This window comes from Gadus macrocephalus, chromosome 2, assembly GCF_031168955.1.
Source record: "Gadus macrocephalus chromosome 2, ASM3116895v1".
NCBI classification, from domain to species: domain Eukaryota; kingdom Metazoa; phylum Chordata; class Actinopteri; order Gadiformes; family Gadidae; genus Gadus; species Gadus macrocephalus.
Window position 1 is genome coordinate 22,590,732 of NC_082383.1, and position 20,964 is coordinate 22,611,695.

Below are 20,964 nucleotides of genomic sequence, written 5' to 3' on the forward strand. Positions count from 1 at the left end.
TGATCTTCCCTCTCAAATCCCTGCACTGGTTACCCATATCTTTTAGATTATTTTTGTTTTTTTATCCTTTTTGTCTTAATTTATGGGAGCAAATCAATCTATCCAATATTTTTTAATTATCTTTGATAATTAACCGACTTGAGATATCAAATCTCCTTGCAACCCTTATTTTGTTGTATCAATCAGGAGAGACTATAAAAATGAGCCACAAAACCTATGAAACACATTAGACACCATCAAATTATTTTCCATGAGGAGGATTGATCCCGGCTGACGGGGTCTAGACGCTGGTGGTGGTGTGACTACGGACTCCTCTTCACACTGGTGGTGGTGTGACTCCTCTTCCCCTAGAGGACGGAATCTCCGACCTTCTCCATAGACGAGCGGAGCCTAACCCCGGAGGTGAAGGAGGTGGACGAGGGCTGCAATGAGTCTCTTTGAAACAACAGACGAGTGACAAGCATGAATGAGAGATGTCTATATACATTGTAACGTAATCCTTGAGGTCCTCGTTGGTTGAGAGATGAGGAGGGGAGGGGCCAGCATGGAATGCGTCTGGATTTAGAACCTAACAGGGAGCGATGAGGAATAGCAGGGGAATGTCGTCTTCCTGATTGAAATTTTGTTCCACGTTAAAAAATAATCTAAATATTTGTGTTAATATCCTGGTGTTCTGTCAGCCTTGCGCATCGCCATTGACTTGTTTGTTTCGACATAGCATTTATGTTCCACCAGGGGGCTCCATCTTGGAGTGTGAAAGTCTTGGTTTCGGTGGGGCTACAGCGTTGATGCAGTCTAGAATGGACATTCTCAAGAATCTCAACCAAAGTATCACAGGAAGAGGATGGAGTGGGCAGGACAATCCAAGAATTCTGGAAACGGAATCATCATTAAGATAGCGCTGGGTAACAGTCCTCTTTGCAGTCCTTGTTTCGGAACACACGCAAACACACACACACTCACACTCACACACACACACACACACACACACACACACACACACACACACACGCAGGTCAGAGAATTGTAACAGAGTTATTCCGCACAAGACTTGCCTTGACTGCATGAGCAAACATTGTGCTGGTAACAATGCCATACGCGCACACACACACACACACACACACACACACACACACACACACACACACACACACACACACACACACACACACACACACACACACACACACACATAATTCTAATCTCCATAAGGAACAAGTGTTTGGGAATACAAAAAGTTGTTGTGATGTGTTAGCTGTTGCCAAACCCAATCCAGTCCGTCGCTCCATCTCCTGTTTCCAGCTCTCTCTTGTTCAACATTCCCAGCTGGTACCGTCAGGTCAGAGGTCATGTGACCCGCTCTTGACCCCAGAGATGGTTGTAACACTTTTTATTAGTCAAAACACACACACACATGCGTGTCCTGAGAGACGAAGTAACAGGTTGCTGTAATGAGTTTCAGCTGCTGTTGAACAGTCTGTGTGTGTCAGTGTGTGTGTGTGTGTGTGTGTGTGTGCGTGCGTGCGTGCGTGCGCGTGTGCGTGCGTGCGTGCGTGTGTGTGTGCGTGAGTACTGAGAGAGGAATTTGTATGTTTGTGTGTGTGTCGAGAGGGTGCATCCGAAAAATGTGCCAACAATTTCTCCTACTGTGAAGAAACTCATGAGCTGATACGTCCATCCATCCACTAATGCTTTTATACTGAGTCGATCAGCTTTACTCCAAACGGAATTAACCACGAGACACATAACAAATGATTGTAATATTTTGGCTACAAAACTACTAGATTATTGCTTAATTATCTAATAAGGAAGGTTATTTCATTTTTGTATTCCACTGCGCAACCCCCCAAGCCTGGTTGAGTTATTCTTAGTCTCATACATGCCAAACATTTTAACTTTGTCTTTTAGTCTAAGGGATTGTGGGATTTGAACTACAGAATGCCATCACAGGTTAATTAAACATCGCCAAATCCCCCACCCTAGCAGCAAAAACTATTATTAAAAAGGAAGAGCCATTTCCCATAACCTTGTTGTCGTGTGTGTGTGTGTGTGTGTGTGTGTGTGTGTGTGTGTGTGTGTGTGTGTGTGTGTGTGTGTGTGTGTGTGTGTGTGTGTGTGTCTGTGTGTGTGTGTGTGTGTGTGTGTGTGGGGGGGGGGGAGTTTAGTTGGATAAGCAGTGGATGGTGAAAACAGAGCTGGGCAGATAAATTATTGCTGCTCCCGGGAATTAAATACAGTTTGTGTGCAACACACAAGCGCACACACACACACACGAACACACGCATACAAAAAACACTAACAGAATATCAACACACAGTCAAACATGGTAAGGAAAAGCCCAGCTGTATCGTAAATCTACGACTAAAGGACTAACCAAGAGTAATTTGTTCACATCTAGTCCAATTAGACGACAATCCTTGATATGAATAGCAGATCTGGTGTGCTGGACGAACGCACACAGACACAAACTCTAGGAATGGAGAACTGTGCTGCTTGTTGCTGGAAACCCTTGGGCCTCTTCATCCCACAACACGGTTCTTCAAGCATAACGGCAAGCAACGCACAAATACCAGAGCCAACATCGTATCAGAGGGGATCCATGGTTGATTTCCGTACATCGAGTCTGCCTCATAGGTACTACTAAGTAAGAACAAAGGCAGAATCAGCTCAAGATGAAGTTGATCTCCATCAAGTACAACTGATTAAGTTTATACTGTGTGTGTGTGCGTGTGCGCGTGTGTGTGTGTGTGTGTGTGTGTGTGTGTGCGCGCGCGTGTGAGTGAGTGAGTGAGTGAGTGAGTGAGTGAGTGAGTGAGTGAGTGAGTGAGTGAGTGAGTGAGTGTGTGTGTGTGTGTGCGAGTGCGAGTGTATGTGTGTGCGTGTGTGTGAGTGTGTGACTGGGCGTGTCTGATTCTGTGTCTTTGCCTATCAGATATCCCTCAATAATGGCGGTACTCATATATCCCTGCTGTACCGGTTCCTTGTTGACTCACACAGGGAAGTGTGGTTCAACGATATTTGTGTATTTGACAAAGAAACACAAATCAAGTTTTGATACGAACGGCTAGTTGAATGAAGAGCAGAGAGTCTTTCCCAACTGTTTTTCTTCTCCCTTTTTTCTTTTCTACTAGTGACTTGTACCTATCTCTAGCTATTTGATTTTTATGTCTTATTTTTATTCTATCTTCTTTCTATCTTTCTGTCATTCTCTCTCTCCCCCCCTCTCTCTCTCTCTCTCTCTCCCCCCCCCCTCTCTCTCTCCCCCCCCCTCTCTCTCTCTCCCCCCCACCTCTCTCTCTCTCTCTCTCTCTCTCTCTCTCTCTCTCTCTCTCTCTCTCTCTCTCTCTCTCTCTCTCTCTCTCTCTCTCTCTCTCTCTCTCTCTCTCTCTCTCTCGTCCAGGTGTCTACGCAAATTGACTGCACAAAGATCTGGATAGGCAAATGCAATGGAAAACAGCCCTGATCACAATATACTGTGAAAAGTGGAAATCTTTACAGAGCTGGCTCGATGTAACAAACACAACCACACCCACTCACAAGTGTGCAAACAGACATGTACAAACACACATACACATACACACACACACACACACACACACACACACACACACACACACACACACACAAAAATACACAAACACATACACAGATACACACATACAAAGAAACACACACACAAACACATTTACTGACAGAGAAGAAGGGGGGAAGGAGGGGAAAGGAGAGGAGATTTACCCACCTACCGTTTCTATTCACCTGGGCATCTATTGTGCTCTCTGCTGGTTTGTGTGCAGTGTCTTTCCCAGGTCCCGCTGATGTCCCCCCTTCCATAGACACCATTTCTTTAGTTGACTTGGTCAAAACAAATGAGTTAGACGCACACTTCTCTCAGACACACACTCTTTCCCCCTGTTTAATCAGTGGCCCTACATTTGTCTTCTGTTTGTTCATTAAACGTATATCCTACGATAAAAATAATTATCATGATTAAAATCATAATAATTGTAATAATACTGCAAACCATTATTACAGTAATATTGCAACAGACCATAATGCATGCATATATTTAAACCTTTTATATTTACTTGGTCTTTTCAAATGTGTTCAAACCATTTGTTTTTTCAACGCTTTCAATGTAGTTCCAGTTGAAAATAACAAATTCATTCTCCGTCTTCTATTATTTAATAAGTGAAGTGAAGTGTTGAAAGGGACAGTGTCAGGTCCGGCCTCTGGTCTCAACAGGTGCAGGATCGGGACCTGAGTGTGCATTGTTCCCCCACAGGCGGACAATATGGACTCACATCTGTGTACAAAGCGACGGTCAATATTTGTGTGCGTGGATGTATGCATGTCTGTGTGTGTTTGTGTGTGCGTACACGTATGCGCATGTGTGTGTGAATATCAAAATTTGGGCAGTTGGCCTCTTGTAGAAAACCTCGGACACCATGGGGAAAAAGGGGTAAAACCTTTTCTGACCCTGTGTGTGTGCGTGCGTGCGTGCGTGCGTGCGTGCGTGCGTGCGTGCGTGCGTGCGTGCGCGTGTGTGTGTGTGCGCGTGCGTGCGTGTGCGTGTGTGTGCGTGTGTGTGTGCACGCGTATGTTGCGGGGAGAAGATGTGCTTTTGAGTGATTGCGTCAAGGGGGGTGGGACTTGATAAGAGAGGGTGGGGAGGCCACGAGGACGGGGGGATTGCTTTGTTGTGCAAACAGATATCCGGTTTACATTGTGTGTGTGTGTGTGTTAATGTGTGTGTGTTTATGTGTATGTGTGTGCGTGTGTATATGTGTGTCCTTCAATACCCGAGACTCTGAGTAGGTCTACTGCAGCAGCAGTTTGTTGTGAGCTGTCAGTCAGCACTAAGGTATTGAAAATAACAATGGTTTTGTGTCATTCAAACACCCATTTATGATAGTCCCATAGTGAAACTCCTGTGGTTAAGAGTCGGGCTAACAGTCCTCTACTACCGACACAAGGTGAACCTGGGTAACAAGAGGATGTGGGGTGAATGTCTGTAGAATATCTGTAAAATATTCAACTTAAAACGAACCTGCCCTCAGTAGCTGACCAGTTGTCAAAATCCCAGCAGTTGGTATGCTCAGACTTTCCTACTCGGAAGCATAGAGCCTTATTAACACTTTACTGGACTGCAGAGGATATATGACCACTCAATCCCTCATCATGCAAAAAATGGTTTCTCTATTCAAGAAACTTGATGACTTCCTAGGCTTCGTGTCTTTGTCGTGTCCAACACAATGCCTGTGGACCCCCCTCCCCTCCTTCAACATAAGAGATGACTTGGTGACACAGTTCAACAACCGTAGGGATGTAACTGTCAAATGTAACTTCCGACACTATCTGAAGATTTGGTCCAAAAGAGGAAGAGATTTCCTTGGCCAACCACGCAACGGCGGTCTGACCCTCGGTGTGTCCCCCTAAACGACCGCGACAAAACCAATCCAAACTAGAGATGGGTTTAAAAGAGAAGCTGATGGAAAGTGAGTGGTGATGTTAGTTGGGGAGAGTAAGTCCGACTAAAGGAATCACCCATATATTTTCCAATGTATGGGTGAGGTGGATGGATGGATAAATGAATTCATGAATGGATGAATGTGTCTTCCCTTAATTGAGTCTCACATTGCAGCATGGTCAGCCGACCAGCCAGATTCCATCAATTCCTTCTGTCGTGCAGCCACACAATGTTCATCCTTAAGTGGCAAACAGAGAGTCTGTGTGTGTGTGTGTGTGTGTGTGTGTGTGTGTGTGTGTGTGTGTGTGTGTGTGTGTGTGTGTGTGTGTGTGTGTGTGTGTGTGTGTGTGTGTGTGTGCTTGCATCTGTGCTTCATTGCATGTGCGTGCATGCATTCTCCGTGGGTGTGTGTGCATATATGTATGTGTGTGTGTGTGTGTGTGTGTGTGTGTGTGTGTGTGTGTGTGTGTGTGTGTGTGTGTGTGTGTGTGTGTGTGTGTGTGTGTGTGTGTGTGTAAAGGGGAGAGGGTGAAGGGTGTGATGTGTTTGTGAACTAAAGCAATTCTGTGAGACTTGCAGTGTGTATTCACCCTGGCAACTCAATATCCCTCACCTATCTCTATTCATTTATCTATCTGTCTGTATATTTGTCTGCCCGTCTGTTTGTCCTCGTATTGGCATAGCAAGCTTGTATACCACATGAAATACCTACTGGAATTGCTAAAACCGACCTGCAAATGCCGTCCAATTCAAAGAGTGATCAGGGGGGAAGCAGAGAAGAACGCTGAAAAAATAAAGATAATTTTCTTGATTATTTTTTAATTTCATAGTCCAACGATTCCTTCTTTACGCTTCTTTACTCCTCTTCAGGATTAACATTTTCATTCGCGGCCGGGTTTAATTCATATACTCTCGTGTCCTGGAGTTTAAATAATGGTTCGCTGCTTTTACACGCTCCCATTATGCCCCTAGTCCGAGTTTAGACTCTGGTCAACATATAGGCCTACTTCTCATGTGTCGACGTTGTCCACACGCACACGCACACACTCACACAAACACGTCTCCTCCCAATATTTAATTTTAAACCACACCCAGAGGTCCCAGAGCCGGCTCGGACCGAGCCGGACGCGCGCGTCCCCGACAAGCGATGCAGTGTGAACACGCCTAACTTTTTTTTTTACTACGAGAATCGCAATTGGCCCTGGGTCACGTTTGGTTTCCTAGTCATTGGAATCGCCGCCGACCTCCTACTCTCTCCCAGTCCCGCTAAAGTCCCCATCACTGCGTTGCTTGGTCTTCCCTCTGGTCAATGAGCGGGTGAGTCGTTATTCTACTTTGTTTTAATGATCTAACCTAGTACTGCATACTTTATTTCTCGTGCAAAGCTTCATGGCATGCGGGACTTTCACATGCAAAACTTTCATATCAGCACGTCGCCAGCGCTCGCCTACAGCCAGTTAACGGTGTGGAGCGAGTGTTGTTGTCGTCTTTAGTTCTTGCCTCATAACCTATCCTAAGGTGTTGTTTTCGTCTCTTGTCCTTGTCTCCTAACAAATAAGGTGAAAGTATATTTGTTTTATTTATTTTATGGGTCGCTGGAGGGGCGTTCTTTTCAAGTCGCGCTCGACATTTTCTTGATTTTTGTGGCTGAATTAACTTACTATACCATACTATTCTACTATACTATTCTACCTTCCTGTCAATGCTGTTAGGGGCGCGCGTGCGTGTGCGTGCGTGTGTGTGCGAGCGTGCAAGCGTGCCTGAATGAGAGCGAGAGAGAGAGAGAGAGAGAGAGAGAGAGAGAGAGAGAGAGAGAGAGAGAGAGAGAGAGAGAGAGAGAGATATTATTTCGTTGTTATCACGTAGGCCTACCGATATTAGGATATTATCACAAATAAAACACACGAAAGGCCTACCCATGGTGCCCCAACAGCTTGGGAAACGCTTCATGCGGGCTTTTGGAAAGTTATGCGAGCACTTCAGCCAACGTGGTTTACGAGGCATATGTTTTTTAGTATGGCGCCCCCCTGCGTTGTAAATTGGAACCCATAACACAGAAGGACGCAGAGAAAAGATTAATGTCTGAATTTAAGTCCCGATCATGTTATTGATGCTATAGATTCCACTCGGCAAATGAGACTTTGTTAAACCCAAACAAACATATTTATGACACGAAGAAGCCACATTTTTGATACTTTTCCATCTTAGCGTAGGCTGACTGAGCCATAAGCATTAGATTGAAACATCACATTTATGCCCCATTTTATGCAATATCTTTTACATATTATTATAATACAGATTATTTGTATTAGTTATTAACGATGATTGATATGGTTATGTCACACATTACCATGACAACCAGTGGAAAATTTACAAAAGCCTCAGAGTGCACACAAACAAACACACACACACACACACACACACACACACACACACACACACACACACACACACACACACACACACACACACACACACACACACACACACACACACACACAACAATTGCACGTCATTCTGTATTCCAAGAATGTACATTTCCTTCTCCTTCACAATGTGTGCAGTGTGATGTGAACGTCCATAACCTCATTACACCTCTGCATGGCTAAAAGATGGCCCGACGTAGGCCACAAGGACTCAGTGTTGGACGGCTCCAATGCAAACATGTGCTGATGACAGACAGAATGTGGTGCATGCACACTGGAGACAGAGGACGTCTTGCTGTGCTGCATGTAACCACAATGTCAGCCCCACTCTGTCTCCAGGGCTAAATTAAAGTCTTACGGATGAAATCAACGTATGATTCGTTAAGATCATCATCATTTTTATTTTATTTCATTAGTTATCCTCAGGGTATTTAAATTGACAAAGACATTTGTTTAAAGTTGTGTCTCTTCTTAGAATGTGGTTAGGGTTAGTGTTAGGGTTAGGGTTAGGGTCAGGGTTCTGCAGTGAACCAAACCCATGACGAGAAACAACGTCCGTGGTGGCCACGGTCCCCACACACCAATGGTCAGATTGTAGGTTTCAAGTTCCCCCCAAACAAAACAGCACCCGCCTCTTTGTTGTCTCAGCCCCTCCGTCAACACCCTCCTCACAGCCTTTGTGCAGCCACGTTGAAGGCTATTGTGGTGGAGGAACATCACAGAGCCATCAGGCTTGAGGACCTCCTGGAGGTGCTTCCTTTCAAGCCACACCCCCAGGAACTCTCATGTAACCTTCGTATAAACGTGTAGGGACGGAGACGGAACCGTTACGACCAATGAGATGACGAGCGGGAAGGCCGCTGATTTCAACACTTTGGATTGTGGAGGTCTGGTTTTACAAAACCAAGAACCGTGGAACACCTCATGGTTCTTGATAGATAGTGGTGCACCAAACCGTTACTCAATCCGATGCATTCGAATTGAAATGATTTAACACACAAGAAAGATTAATTGAAAAGCAACCGCAACACTGCAGGTTTTCATATTTAATAATTATAATACTAACAGATCTGAGCATGACATATTGTCGGTTGGTTTCTTGGTGGCCTCCGGGAAGATACTTCCCATTGAAGCTCCTGAACTCTGGGACCCCTCGCTCTGTCCCCAATCTAGGAAATTGCCTCTCTGTTTCTGGCTTTGTGCCACAAACGGCTAAATCACCAGTGGCTCCCCTGCGGTTTGCAAATCTGCTGAAGTAGTTACCAAATTAAATTCCACGTCCTTCATCATTCTCTCAACATTCTTCCTCTCATTCAGGAAAGTGGAATTGCCAGACATCAGGTTTTTCAGAGATGTGTCTCCCGCTTTTATTGTGGAGTTACTGGGAGCACGGAAATAGTTGCGTTGTTGTGGTAACAACGCAGCACCCAAAACCCGGGATGTGCATGTTAGTGTGCTTGCTTGAGTGTGTGTGTGTGTGTGTGTGTGTGTGTGTGTGTGTGTGTGTGTGTGTGTGTGTGCGTGTGCGTGTGCGTGTGCGTGCGTGTGCGTGTGTGTGTGTGTATCAGTGACCACACAGCTTCCCGGTTGTGTGGTCACTGGCCTAGCTCCAGGATAAGCTCTGTTATTTGTGTTTTATGTAAAAATAAGACAGGGGACCGTTATTGTTGTGTATACACAGACTCGCACGCACACAAACAGGCCCCCCAAACACAAATAAAAACTGTAGTTGAAACTGCCCCGTTGGTTGGTGTGGTTCTTCTGTATATGTCTGTAATAAGTAATAATAAGTAATTAACATTATGTTTAACAAACTGTCCCAAAAGAACCAAACGGTCCGATGGATACGGAACAGACTGCACTCTGTACGTGTGAGGTGTGTTTAGGAGCAGGGAGATGTCGTGTGACTGGTATGTCAGCTAGCTCGCAGTAAATGCATGTCAAAGGTGCCTTGCTATGCTCGTCCACAGCTCCTTACATAGACCGACCCCAACAGCCTCCTGCCCTGCAGGGAGACAGCGGCACATGTTGAGCTGCTTGTATCCTGTGGCTGTTTCTGTTGCTTCCCCCACAGGCTGAGTTTCGGTCTGTAAACTATGTTAATGTATCTCACAATGACCTGTGACCTGCGAATCACAAAAGGGGAACAATCTGAAGCTGACTTTTTTGAGAGAGAGAGAGAGAGAGAGAGAGAGAGAGAGAGAGAGAGAGAGAGAGAATTAGAGATAGAGAAAAAAAAAAAAGAGAGAGAGAGAAAGAGAGTGAAAGAGAGAAAGAGATAGAGTGAGATAGAAAGATATGGGAGTAGAATGAGGCTAAGAGGCCCAGAGACTCTGTGGCTTTGTGTTTTATGAAAAGAGAAAAAAATAGACATTAAGTCAGCATTTTTTCACACACACAAACACACACACACACACACACACACACACACACACACACACACACACACACACACACACACACACACACACACACACACACACACACTTAATTTGCACAGTTAGCCAGCCACCCCCCCTCTCCTCCATCATAAGGCTGAGTGGAGAAGAGGCATGCCTGTTGTCTGTCTGTCTGACACGCGAACGATTGCTGTGCCAAAATGTGGAGGCTAGATAGCCCACGATGCCAAATGACCATCGGTTCGGACAGTCGATCTGCCATAACAAGCCTTCCCATGTCATTCCAACTACCGAACTACAACCCCTTGTTTGTTCGATATTTGCTGCCAAATGGATATACTTGTGTATTTGGAGCTGTGATTCGGCGCCACTATGAGTGTTTCTCCCACTCATCATTATTCATCTGTCTGTCGCCCTCGCACACACACAAACACAAACACACACAGTATGCACCTTTTTTTCAGACATTTCCCTCTGTCTCGCTCCCCCTCATCGTGAACAATTGTTCTGGCAGACGTTTGTAGTGGTGTGAATTTGTTTGTGGTCATAGCCTGTGAATACTGGTTTGTGTGTGTGGTGAGTTCTCTCTTTTCTTCTGTAGACCGTCTAAATGAAAAATTGCTTTTGGGGACAGACTGCAGTTCCGAAGCAGACCTCTAGGTCTAGTTGTGAAGCCTCGTGGCCCACACTCTCACTATGGTCGGCCCTACACTTTTCAAAATGCTACAAACCATGTCATAGTTTATATAAAAAAAACGGAGAATATAACATAGGAAATAAGGCAATGGTCCAAATTGCTTTCCTTAGCATACAACCGCCTCCGTACTATCTTAACCACATTCTTAGTACACCTCTAAATGTTTTTGGGCTAGTTGCACCCAACAGAATCCCTTCGGGTGACAGCGGTGTGCTCCATGGTGGAGTTCATAGTGATCAAAGTCGACCTCAGAGATGACTGAGACTTGGCGGTCGGTGTCCCGGCCACTCGGACAGCGTGGTCCACGGCTCTGCAGGGTTACAGGAGGGCTCCTCACACGTTAAACACCTGGCTATCCGGCGGGACGCTGTCACAGTGAATCAGTCGTCACATCCGTCCATTCACTCATGAGCGCTGCGTGGTAATGAATCAACGTGGACTTTTTATAAAGTGTAGTTTAGAAGTGTTAGTATTATTTGCTTTTTATGTGCTTTTTCAATATGCCCAGACCGTTGCAGATCCAGCCATTCCAACACGCACACACGCACACAAACACAGACACACACACGCACACACACACACACACACACACTCACACACTCACACACAGACACACACGCACACAAACACAGACACACACACACTCACACACACACACACACACACACACACAGACAAACACATACACACACACACACACATGCACACACACACTCACACACACAGAATCACACACAAACAGACACACACACACACACACACACACTCAAACACACACACAAAAAAAAACACACATGCTCCAGGGATGCACATACTTCACAAAGACTGTTGAGCACACAGCTTCCTGTCTGAAGGGCAAAGTTGTTTTTATGTTTTTACTGGGACTCCCGTTTGGCGCAGAGGCCTAATTCCTGCTGTCTGGTTCTGTGTGTGTGTGTGTGTGTGTGTGTGTGTGTTTGCATGTGTTTTTGTGTATGTGTGTGTGTGTGTGTGTGTGTGTGTGTGTGTGTGTGTGTGTGCACGCATGTGTGTGCATGTCTGCATGGGTGTGTGTGTTTGTGTGTGTGTGTGTGTGCGTGTGCGCGTGTGTGACTGTGTGTGTGTGTGCGCCTGCGTTTGTGGCTGTGTGGCTGATAGCAGGCATGTTGGCTGTGAACCTCTCAACTGCTATTGCCTACTCAGCGTCCCCAGGAGCTTTCAGGCGGTTGGAGCGGGCGGTATGTGTGTTGATAGTGCCCAGGTCAAACGCACCACGCAAACTCAAATCATTTCTATCTGAATGTTTATTCATTCATTCAGAATTTTCCCATGTGTCTAAGCCTCATTAGACAACACACAGCGTGCGGATGTAGACTCATGGAATGATCTGGAAACGGTTATATCTGTTATAAGAGGTTTCTGTGTTGTGTAAGAATGCAACCTCAACTCTGTCGGGTCAATGGTCTGAATTTGGTCCAAATCTTTTGGGGGAACAGAGTTGATGTTGCCGGAGGCCAGTCAGAAGCAGACTCGCGTATGAGGCAGTAAGCTGTTCTCATCTGTTGGAAAAAAGCCAAGTTTCTTTTTTAATAAACACAAAATAATGTGCCACACTCCCTCTCATTAGTAGGTGAACTGATTTAATCAAACAAGGGTTGAACGGAGTCCTTTTTGTTCCTGTGGAGATGCCGCATGCTAATGCTAGTTAGTCATGACAGTTAAAGTGCTGCAAGGTGACGTTACCTTAACTCTTCATCACCATCAAAATCCTCCAAGCAATCTGAACACAGTAGTCTGTATTGATGTTGGGCTCTGTGTAACACGCAATGACCCATCCCAGAGTGTTGAGCAAGAGACAACCAGATGTTGAGCAAAATATGCACATCACATGAGTCAATAGGAGTGACACACAATGCCTATTTCAAGTATATTTCAGGAATTTTGTTTGGCCTGTGTCACGGTAAACAACTTTGTGAAACACCGTGATGCTGTTCGATGATACTTTCACTGCGACTGAGATCTTCTGATATCACAGCAGATGATACAAAATCAATCGTCCTATTTCCATTCAAGCGTTATGTATTGTATTCTCTATAATTATTGTCAGGTTGATATAGGCGCATGCGGCCATTTTGATTCACATGCACCAAAGGACTGTTTACTCTATGCCAAAGACTCTGAAGTGTAACAACCATACCATTTATGTTGGTTTGCTTTTCTAAGAGCTAAATAAAGACCTCTTCAGATCTTTCATCGAGTCCTAGTCTAGACAAAGGCTTATATAGTAAATATTGTATCGCTTGCGGGAAGCACACACACACACACACACGCAGAAAAACACACACACACACACACATAAACTTCAACATGAACACATAACATACAGTGTAGCTTAAATGTGACATTAATTGGAGTCAAAACTTTGAGAATATAAATATTTAGGGGGCCTATGTCATTATACTGCCATTTTCAATGTTTTGTTTGGGAATATTTGGCTAATTGGTTGCAGACGGGACAGCTGGCCGGCTTCAGACTAAACAGGCCATGCCTTTAAAACATCTCTGTCCCCCTACTTACTACTCTAACCCCATCTAGGGGTCAGGGGACAAACATCACATTACAAACCCCCACACACAGATGGCAAACAGTGTATTGACTCCATTTTGGATGCAGATCATTAAGCAGCAAACGTGATAAAGGCACAAATGAGTAGAAACTCCCACACCCTTGACTGCCACTGTCCAGTATTAAGTACCGTCTAGCACGTTTACACCTGTACGTGTGTGTTAAAACATGCTCCTCTCTCCACAGACCTCCACAGTCACAGGAACAAGCCTTGTTGTCCGCCTGCACGACCACCAACGAGGCGATTGCTTCATAAAACAGCCAGCTCTCCTCTCGATCCAGGAGGAGCTAGTCCCCGGGGAAGACAATCCAGACGTCAAGCAGTCAAGAAACAGTCGTCCGGCTAGAGCGAGAACCGAGAAGCCATGTTGATCGTCCTAGCCCTGATCATCGTGTTCCATCTGGCCTCAGCTGCGCTGCTGTTTGCCGCCACCATATACAACGTGAGTGCGACTCAAGAGACCCTGGATGAGACGGAGAGGATCCTGGGAAATGGAGTGTCTTGTGTGCGTCATTGGCTCCTATTCGGGAGTTGATGCGAGTTTCAGTATGCTGCCCCCTGAAGGTTCGACCTGAATGCCGTAGCTCATCGGGCCATGGAAACATGTTTCAAACTTAATGAATTGGTTTGTTTGAGTCAAGTTTCACGATACGTTAATGAAGAAGGAACATGTGTTTTACCTGCCAGAACCCAGCCGCTAAACAGCTACAAACATAGCAATAGTTACAATTTCACTAGATAGCTAAGACTGACCGATTTGTCTCTTTCTCTATATGTGTGTGTGTGTGTGTCTCTTTCTCTATATGTGTGTGTGTGTGTCTCTTTCTCTCTGTGTGTGTGTGTGTGTCTCTTTCTCTATGTGTGTGTGTGTGTGTGTGTGTGTGCTTCTCCAGTCATGGTGGGTGGTCTCTACCTCCACTGAAAACGTGTACTACTCAGACCTGTGGTTCACCTGCAATGAGACGTGCTACTCCGTGGCCAAGAGCCACACTGCAGACGCAGGTAACCATCTGATGGGGGGGGGGTGCGCGCGCGCGCGCGCGCGTGCGCGCGTGCGTGCGTGCGTGCGTGCGTGCGTGTGTGTGTAGCACCGCCCCTTTAACGCTGTAGCCCCGCCCCTCACGGCCCATGCTCTGCCCCCCCCAGCCTACCTGCAGACGGTGCAGGCCACCATGATCCTGTCCACCATCCTGTGCTGCATGGCCTTCTTCGTCTTCATCCTGCAGCTCTTCAGGCTGAGGCAGGGCGAGCGCTTCGTCTTCACCGCCATCATTCAGCTGCTGGCCTGTAAGTCGACGCCCACCGCGCGGCTCAAACACCCTGCATTGGGCGCTGTGTTTGAGTTAAACATGACCGCTGTGTATAGTGTTAGACAACAGCCAATAGTATCTTTAAGTATATTTCTATTTTGTATACTGTACTACAATAGGTTGAAGTCAACAGTACCAAATGTTTCATGAAAATGTATTCTGCATTTACGGGATGCAATTGTCACGACCCCACTGGTGTCTAGGGGAAACCGGCTCTCTGTCTAGGCAGGAGTCGAGACACATACGTGGTATAACCACAGCTGGTAGGCAACTAGCTTCCGGGGACGACGCTGAAGTTGGCATCCGATTCGCAGCATCCGATTCGGCTTGAAAACCACTTAGAATCTTCAAATCGGTCCCGATTGAAAACCACTACACCTAGACTCTTCAAATCTGGACTACATTATCACAGTGAGGCTATACATTATGTAAAATATAGTTTCAGATTTTTGAAACCTTTACCCTATTTGTGAAAATGCAATGCGGTCTGGACCCCTAAATGAGCCTGTATTGCATTTTCACAAATAGGGTAAAGGTTTCACAAATCTGAAACTATGTTTTACATAATGTATAGCCTCACTGTGATAATTTAGTCCAGATTTGAAGAGTCTAGGTGTAGTGGTTTTCAATCAGGACCGGTTCTAATGCAGTCTGGACCCCTAAAAAGCATTACAATGAGCCTGTATTGCATTTTCACAAATAGAAAAAAGGTTTCACAAATCTGTAACTATGTTTTATATAATGTATAGCCTCACTGTGAAAATTTAGTCCAGATTTGAAGAGTCTAGGTGTAGTGGTTTTCAATCAGGACCGATTTAAAGTGGACCAGCTGCCGAATCGGATGCTGCAAATCGGATGCCAACTTCAGCGTCGTCTTCCGGGGCACGTGTGTAGGGACTCACCTGGGTTCCTGGTGAGCGCTGGTCCTTCTCTCTCTTGCTATGGAGATAGCCCAAGCGTTGGGGTGAACGGTAGCTGTCTCGTTCAGTTATGGTTTACATGTTTAGACAAACACTTGACAAACAAAGACGGTGAAGGGGCGGTCACGTTCCCCCGTGGGACTCCTTAGCTCTGGTGTGTCCTGGCCTCTGGGTGAATGGCTTTACAAAGTCTTATCCTGCCGGGGCTGTAACCACTGGCCACCATGCTGTGTATATCCACCCTCTTGGATCCCCCAGGTGACCCCAATCAACCAATCAAGGGAGCCACTCCCACCGTTACCATGACCACCAGTTACCAACCAGCTTAACCTTACCCAACAGTAGGATCGGGACACAATTATGCTTGCTACTTTGGTTACTTTCTGTAAAGATATGATAAGATGGCATTTTATTAATCCCAGATGGGAAAAGTAGGCGCCACAGGAGAAGGTATTGGACAGAGGCTGAAGCGGCCCTCGTTGTTCAGATATAAGCAAAAGATCTCAGCATCACATCCGATGAAGGCACGGACAGAACAGAGCAGACATCCCCCCAGAGAACGGGAACCACTTCTGTACAAACAAGATCGTAACGCGCTTTGGATCAAAGCGCTTTATAAAGGCTATCCATTGATGTGACCCCTACTCATCCTCCTCCTCCTCTCCTCTCCTCCTCCTCCTGCTCCTCTTCCCCTCCTCCTCCTCCTCCTCCTCTCCTCTCTCCTCCTCCTCCTCCTCCTCCTCCTCCTCCTCCTCCTCCTCCCCTCCTCCTCCTCCTCCTCCTCCTCCTTCTCTCCTCCTCCTCCTCCTCTCCCCCTCCTCCTCCTCCTCCTTCTCTCCTCCTCCTCCTCCTCCTCTCCTCCTCCTCACCCTCCTCCTCCTCCTCCCCCTCCCCCTCCTCCTCCTCCTCCTCCACTTCATCCTCCTCCTCCTCCTCCACTTCCTCCTCCTCCTCTCCCCCTCCTCCTCCTCCTCTTCCTCCTCCTCCTCCTCCTCCTCCTCCTCCTCCTCCTCGTCCTCCTCCTCCCCTCCTCCTCCTCCTTCTCTCCTCCTCCTCCTCCTCTCCCCCTCCTCCTCCTCCTCCTCCTCCTTCTCTCCTCCTCCTCCTTCTCTCCTCGTCCTCGTCCTCGTCCTCCTCCTCCTCCTCCTCCTCCTCCTCCTCCTCCTCCCCCTCCTCCCCCTCCTCCTCCCCCTCCTCCTCCTCCTCCTCTGTGCGGCAGCTGTCTGCGTGATGGTGGCGGCCTCTGTGTACACGGCGCAGAAGGACAGCTTCCACGAGCCGAAGCTGCGGGCAGGCACCTACAGCTCCTCCTTCTACCTGGCCTGGGCCAGCTTCCCCATGACCCTGCTGAGCGGCATCATGTACCTGGTCCTCCGCAAGCGCAAATAAAGACCGGCCCTGCCCCGACAGAGCGCCAGAGAGCTGTACCACCATCGCTGAAGGTCAGAGGGGAGCTCAGGCTGCTGCTTTTGGACCACGCCAACTCTCAAAGGGGGGGTGTGCAGCCGGTCTCTGGTGTCGTCTGAGGTTGTCATGCAGGAAGGGGTCTTAGTAGGGTTAATCCAGTGTCGGCTTGTTGGTGAAACAATGGCTTTGGCTGGCATGCTCTACTCTATCTAAATAGAAGGTATGGTATGGTAGGCTCCCTCTAGCTTTTATATATATATATATATATACATACATATATATATATATAGATATTTAACTCAATGGGCAAAAGTTAGGCTGCTGTTGTGTGTCAAGTTACTCATCAGGATGTTCTGCATCGTGCATCAAACACACAAACACTTACGCACATGCAGACACAGAGTGCAGATATAGAGAAACACTACGTCCACATGCATTGAACTCCCCTCAATTCCACTCACCATGCATCTCACTGCAATATAGCATCACTATAGCGTGCACTGCTACAACACTGAGGTCACACTTATCGCATTCCCATTACTAAACCAAACCAATCAAAGCCTATGAATTATTTTGGAATATTTTGAGATGCAGACGTCTCACACAAACAGGCAAGGACTTATTAACGTGCTAAAGCTAGTGTTCAAGGAAATCGATCTGTACATATTTGCTTTGTGTGTATAATAGAAGTTAGTACTACAACTGCTTTGCATAATATGAATAGGAAGAATGTATGGAGTTAGAATCATGCCAAAACCCCACACACACGCAAAACGTGTTTTGCTCACGCATAATGATTCATCGGAATGCATTCCGATCCACGCGCAGCTTTCGTGTTCCGTACTTGTAGAATTGTTTTGTGTACTTGAAGGATTTTTTTTTGTACTTTGTGTAAAACATTCTGCATTTGTTTCTGAAGCAAAATGCATTAGTTTGTGAATGATGTTTTGAATTTGCAAACCACACTGAGCGTGTGTGTGAATCATTGTGCGTGAGTAAAACACGTTTTGTGTGCGTGTGAATCGTTATGCGTGAGCAAAACACGTTTTGCGTGTGTGCAGGGTTTTGGCATGATTCTAACTCCATAAGAATGTGTATGCACACCTGTGTACATACACACAATAGAGGTATAATAGAGGTTTGGTATGAAGACCGATGTAGGATTATCTTATTATATTTCTATATTTTTGTTATGTAACTGACTCTTGTGTTCTAATGATGGGAAGGGATGGGACTTTTTACGTTTTCTTTTTGAGGTGTGCATAGGAAAAAAACACACTGCACACTTTTATATTATGAAAAGATATGAAAATGGGATAGCTATTTATTTGTTTCAAACCACTAGAGCATAAAAGCAATTAAATATTCAGATTGTCGGTTTGAAGTCCAGCGAAACATGTTAGATCAAATGTTTTTTCCATTTTCTTTTGCTTTGCTATTTTCTTACCCGTCATTCTCCAATGCTAAAGTGAAGCTCCAAAACACCACCTTCTACCTGTGGCTTCCCTGGACAGACCAAGGGCATTCATTAGAGCCTAGCCTGATGTAGGCATAGGCCCATCAATGGCAGGTAATATTCAGCCTGGTATTAACTTGAGATCTAGACTGGATCACCCTGTTCTTCCCATTAATCATCAAAATGCTTTATGAGGAATCCTAATGTATTAAGATAATTTTTCACAATATTTTTAGGATTTTTTTTGGATTAACAAATTAGGCCAATTTAACATCAGTACTGGAATGATGTAAGCAACATACTGGAGCGCCTAGGTGTTGTGCTTGTGTGTGTGTTTCAGCATTTTGGCCCAAGATTATAATATACAGATGTACGGATAGATAGATAGATAGATAGATAGATAGATAGATAGATAGATAGATAGATAGATAGATAGATAGATAGATAGATAGATAGATAGATAGATAGATAGATAGATAGATAGATAGATAGATAGATAGATAGATAGATAGATAGATAGATAGATAGATAGATAGATAGATAGATACAACTTTATTAATCCCCCGGAGGGGAAATTCCTTTGTTACAGCAAAGCAGCAGCATTAACATCAAAGTGATTCTATTTAACCTTTTTTTTCACTATTAATGAAATATGTTTTGCTTATGGTGAAAGAATTGGAGCAGGTGGGACTCATAGAATACAAGGGGAACATATTTTCCATCTGTAGTGTTGAAAATGTCTTAGGTCAATTTATTTAGTGATTTGATTTGATTTTGTTTTGTGTTTAGCGCTGTGCCTTTTAAATATTTGTCTTGGTCATTGAAGTATTAATTACAACACGTTCGGTTTGCTTCAACCAAGAAACTTGTTTCCATGTTTTACCGTGAATACAATCTGTGACTGTACAATGCAAAACTCGACCAGAGAGAAACACTGTTCTGTGAGTTTGGTGGTTTGTATGCGTGTGTTTGGCCTACATATCATATTTGTACCTGTATGTTTTCAATTCTTTCAATAGTTCTTCTGAGGGGGATCAAACATTGGACATTTACTTAAGACGTCGCACACGTGTACACGTCCTTCTTGTAATGTTTTCATTGAACTAAAGTATTGTTTGGCTGTCTAAAATCAATATATGTATTTTAAATTGAAAGCATATCTTCAAAGGCTAAAACAGTGGAATGGTTTTGATAAGAGGACAAGAATGTCCGTGCTATAGCCTGCAACATTAAACATATCTGTTGTGTAAATGTTTTCAGTTTTCCCTAATTAAGTAGGGGCCTACTAAACGAGCTACACACAACTCTTGTTGAGCTCAATACATTTATTTTGCAAAACAAACTGGATATATAACCCTGTGTGATCATTTGATTATTTCACTATATTGAATAAAATTGATATCACTGGATTGACAACACTGATGGTCCCTCTGCTATAATAACGCTAGCTGCTGTTGTTGAGCTTGGAGCTAAATCTAGATTGTTCATCGGACGCCGGTAGGGGGAGGCACAACGGTTATTTTTGTGACAAACATTTTGTTATTTTTTAATAGGCCTGACTTATTTTCGTCTTCGAGACTAGATCGAAAGTTTCTCCTTTATTGTATAACATTTGTCCGTGCATTGAATACAATTGCCTCTACACATCTATTTCCTTAATATATGTCTCGTTTTAATGTGAGCAAAATTTGAACACGCTCAGGATACAAAATGATGTCCAAACGATGACTTGAAACATGTCGACCAAAGAAAATGACAATTCAGATGGTTTAGTTCAGGTGGGCAATAAATGATCTGTCCAAAGCGGACTCCGATAATAATCTCGTCGTTTTCCCAATGTCCATCTAGTGGCCGCTTCTCTATTTTACACAACTGTGCTATCCGTGGTGCTGAAACACTGCTCCAACGCGAACGTCTCTTCAAGAATACTTATCAAACCGTTCCTACAGTGTTGACAAACCCAATAAAGAATGGTTTATTAATGATTCAATTGTTTGTGATAGTGTCTATTGAGCTACACATTTAGACTGATGCACTATTTTTAATTGGTGAACTTGTGTCACCTGAATACATGACATCGACTAGTTCACAGTCCAACACCTGCAATAATAGGTAGCCAATGTAATAGGTAGCCAAAAACAAAACAATCCATTCTACTCACTGTTGAACAGAACAGTGTATTTATGTTGATCAATGTATTTAAATTATGAATATTTATCTCCCCATAGGTTTAAAGTCGTTTGCATAATTGTTCACAATTATTTAATTCATACATAA

At 44.9% G+C, this 20,964-nt stretch overlaps 1 protein-coding gene across 1 annotated transcript; it reads left to right on the forward strand.

The window, feature by feature from the left end:
* Positions 1 to 6,587: 6,587 nt before the first annotated feature.
* Positions 6,588 to 20,672, forward strand: emp2 (epithelial membrane protein 2). The gene is made up of 5 exons (XM_060074151.1): positions 6,588 to 6,784; positions 13,780 to 14,036; positions 14,488 to 14,596; positions 14,741 to 14,881; positions 17,044 to 20,672. The coding sequence occupies exons 2-5, from the start codon at positions 13,959 to 13,961 to the stop codon at positions 17,211 to 17,213; spliced, it is 498 nt and encodes a 165-aa protein (XP_059930134.1). The 5' UTR covers positions 6,588 to 6,784; positions 13,780 to 13,958; the 3' UTR covers positions 17,214 to 20,672.
* Positions 20,673 to 20,964: the final 292 nt, after the last annotated feature.

Bases quoted from the DNA above. Each gene is read 5' to 3' on its own strand.
- emp2 (XM_060074151.1), top strand. From the start codon at position 13,959: ATGTTGATCGTCCTAGCCCTGATCATCGTGTTCCATCTGGCCTCAGCT. The intron at 14,037-14,487 runs GTGAGTGCGACT...GTGCTTCTCCAG, and splicing joins TTGCCGCCACCATATACAAC to TCATGGTGGGTGGTCTCTAC. The intron at 14,597-14,740 runs GTAACCATCTGA...TGCCCCCCCCAG, and splicing joins GAGCCACACTGCAGACGCAG to CCTACCTGCAGACGGTGCAG.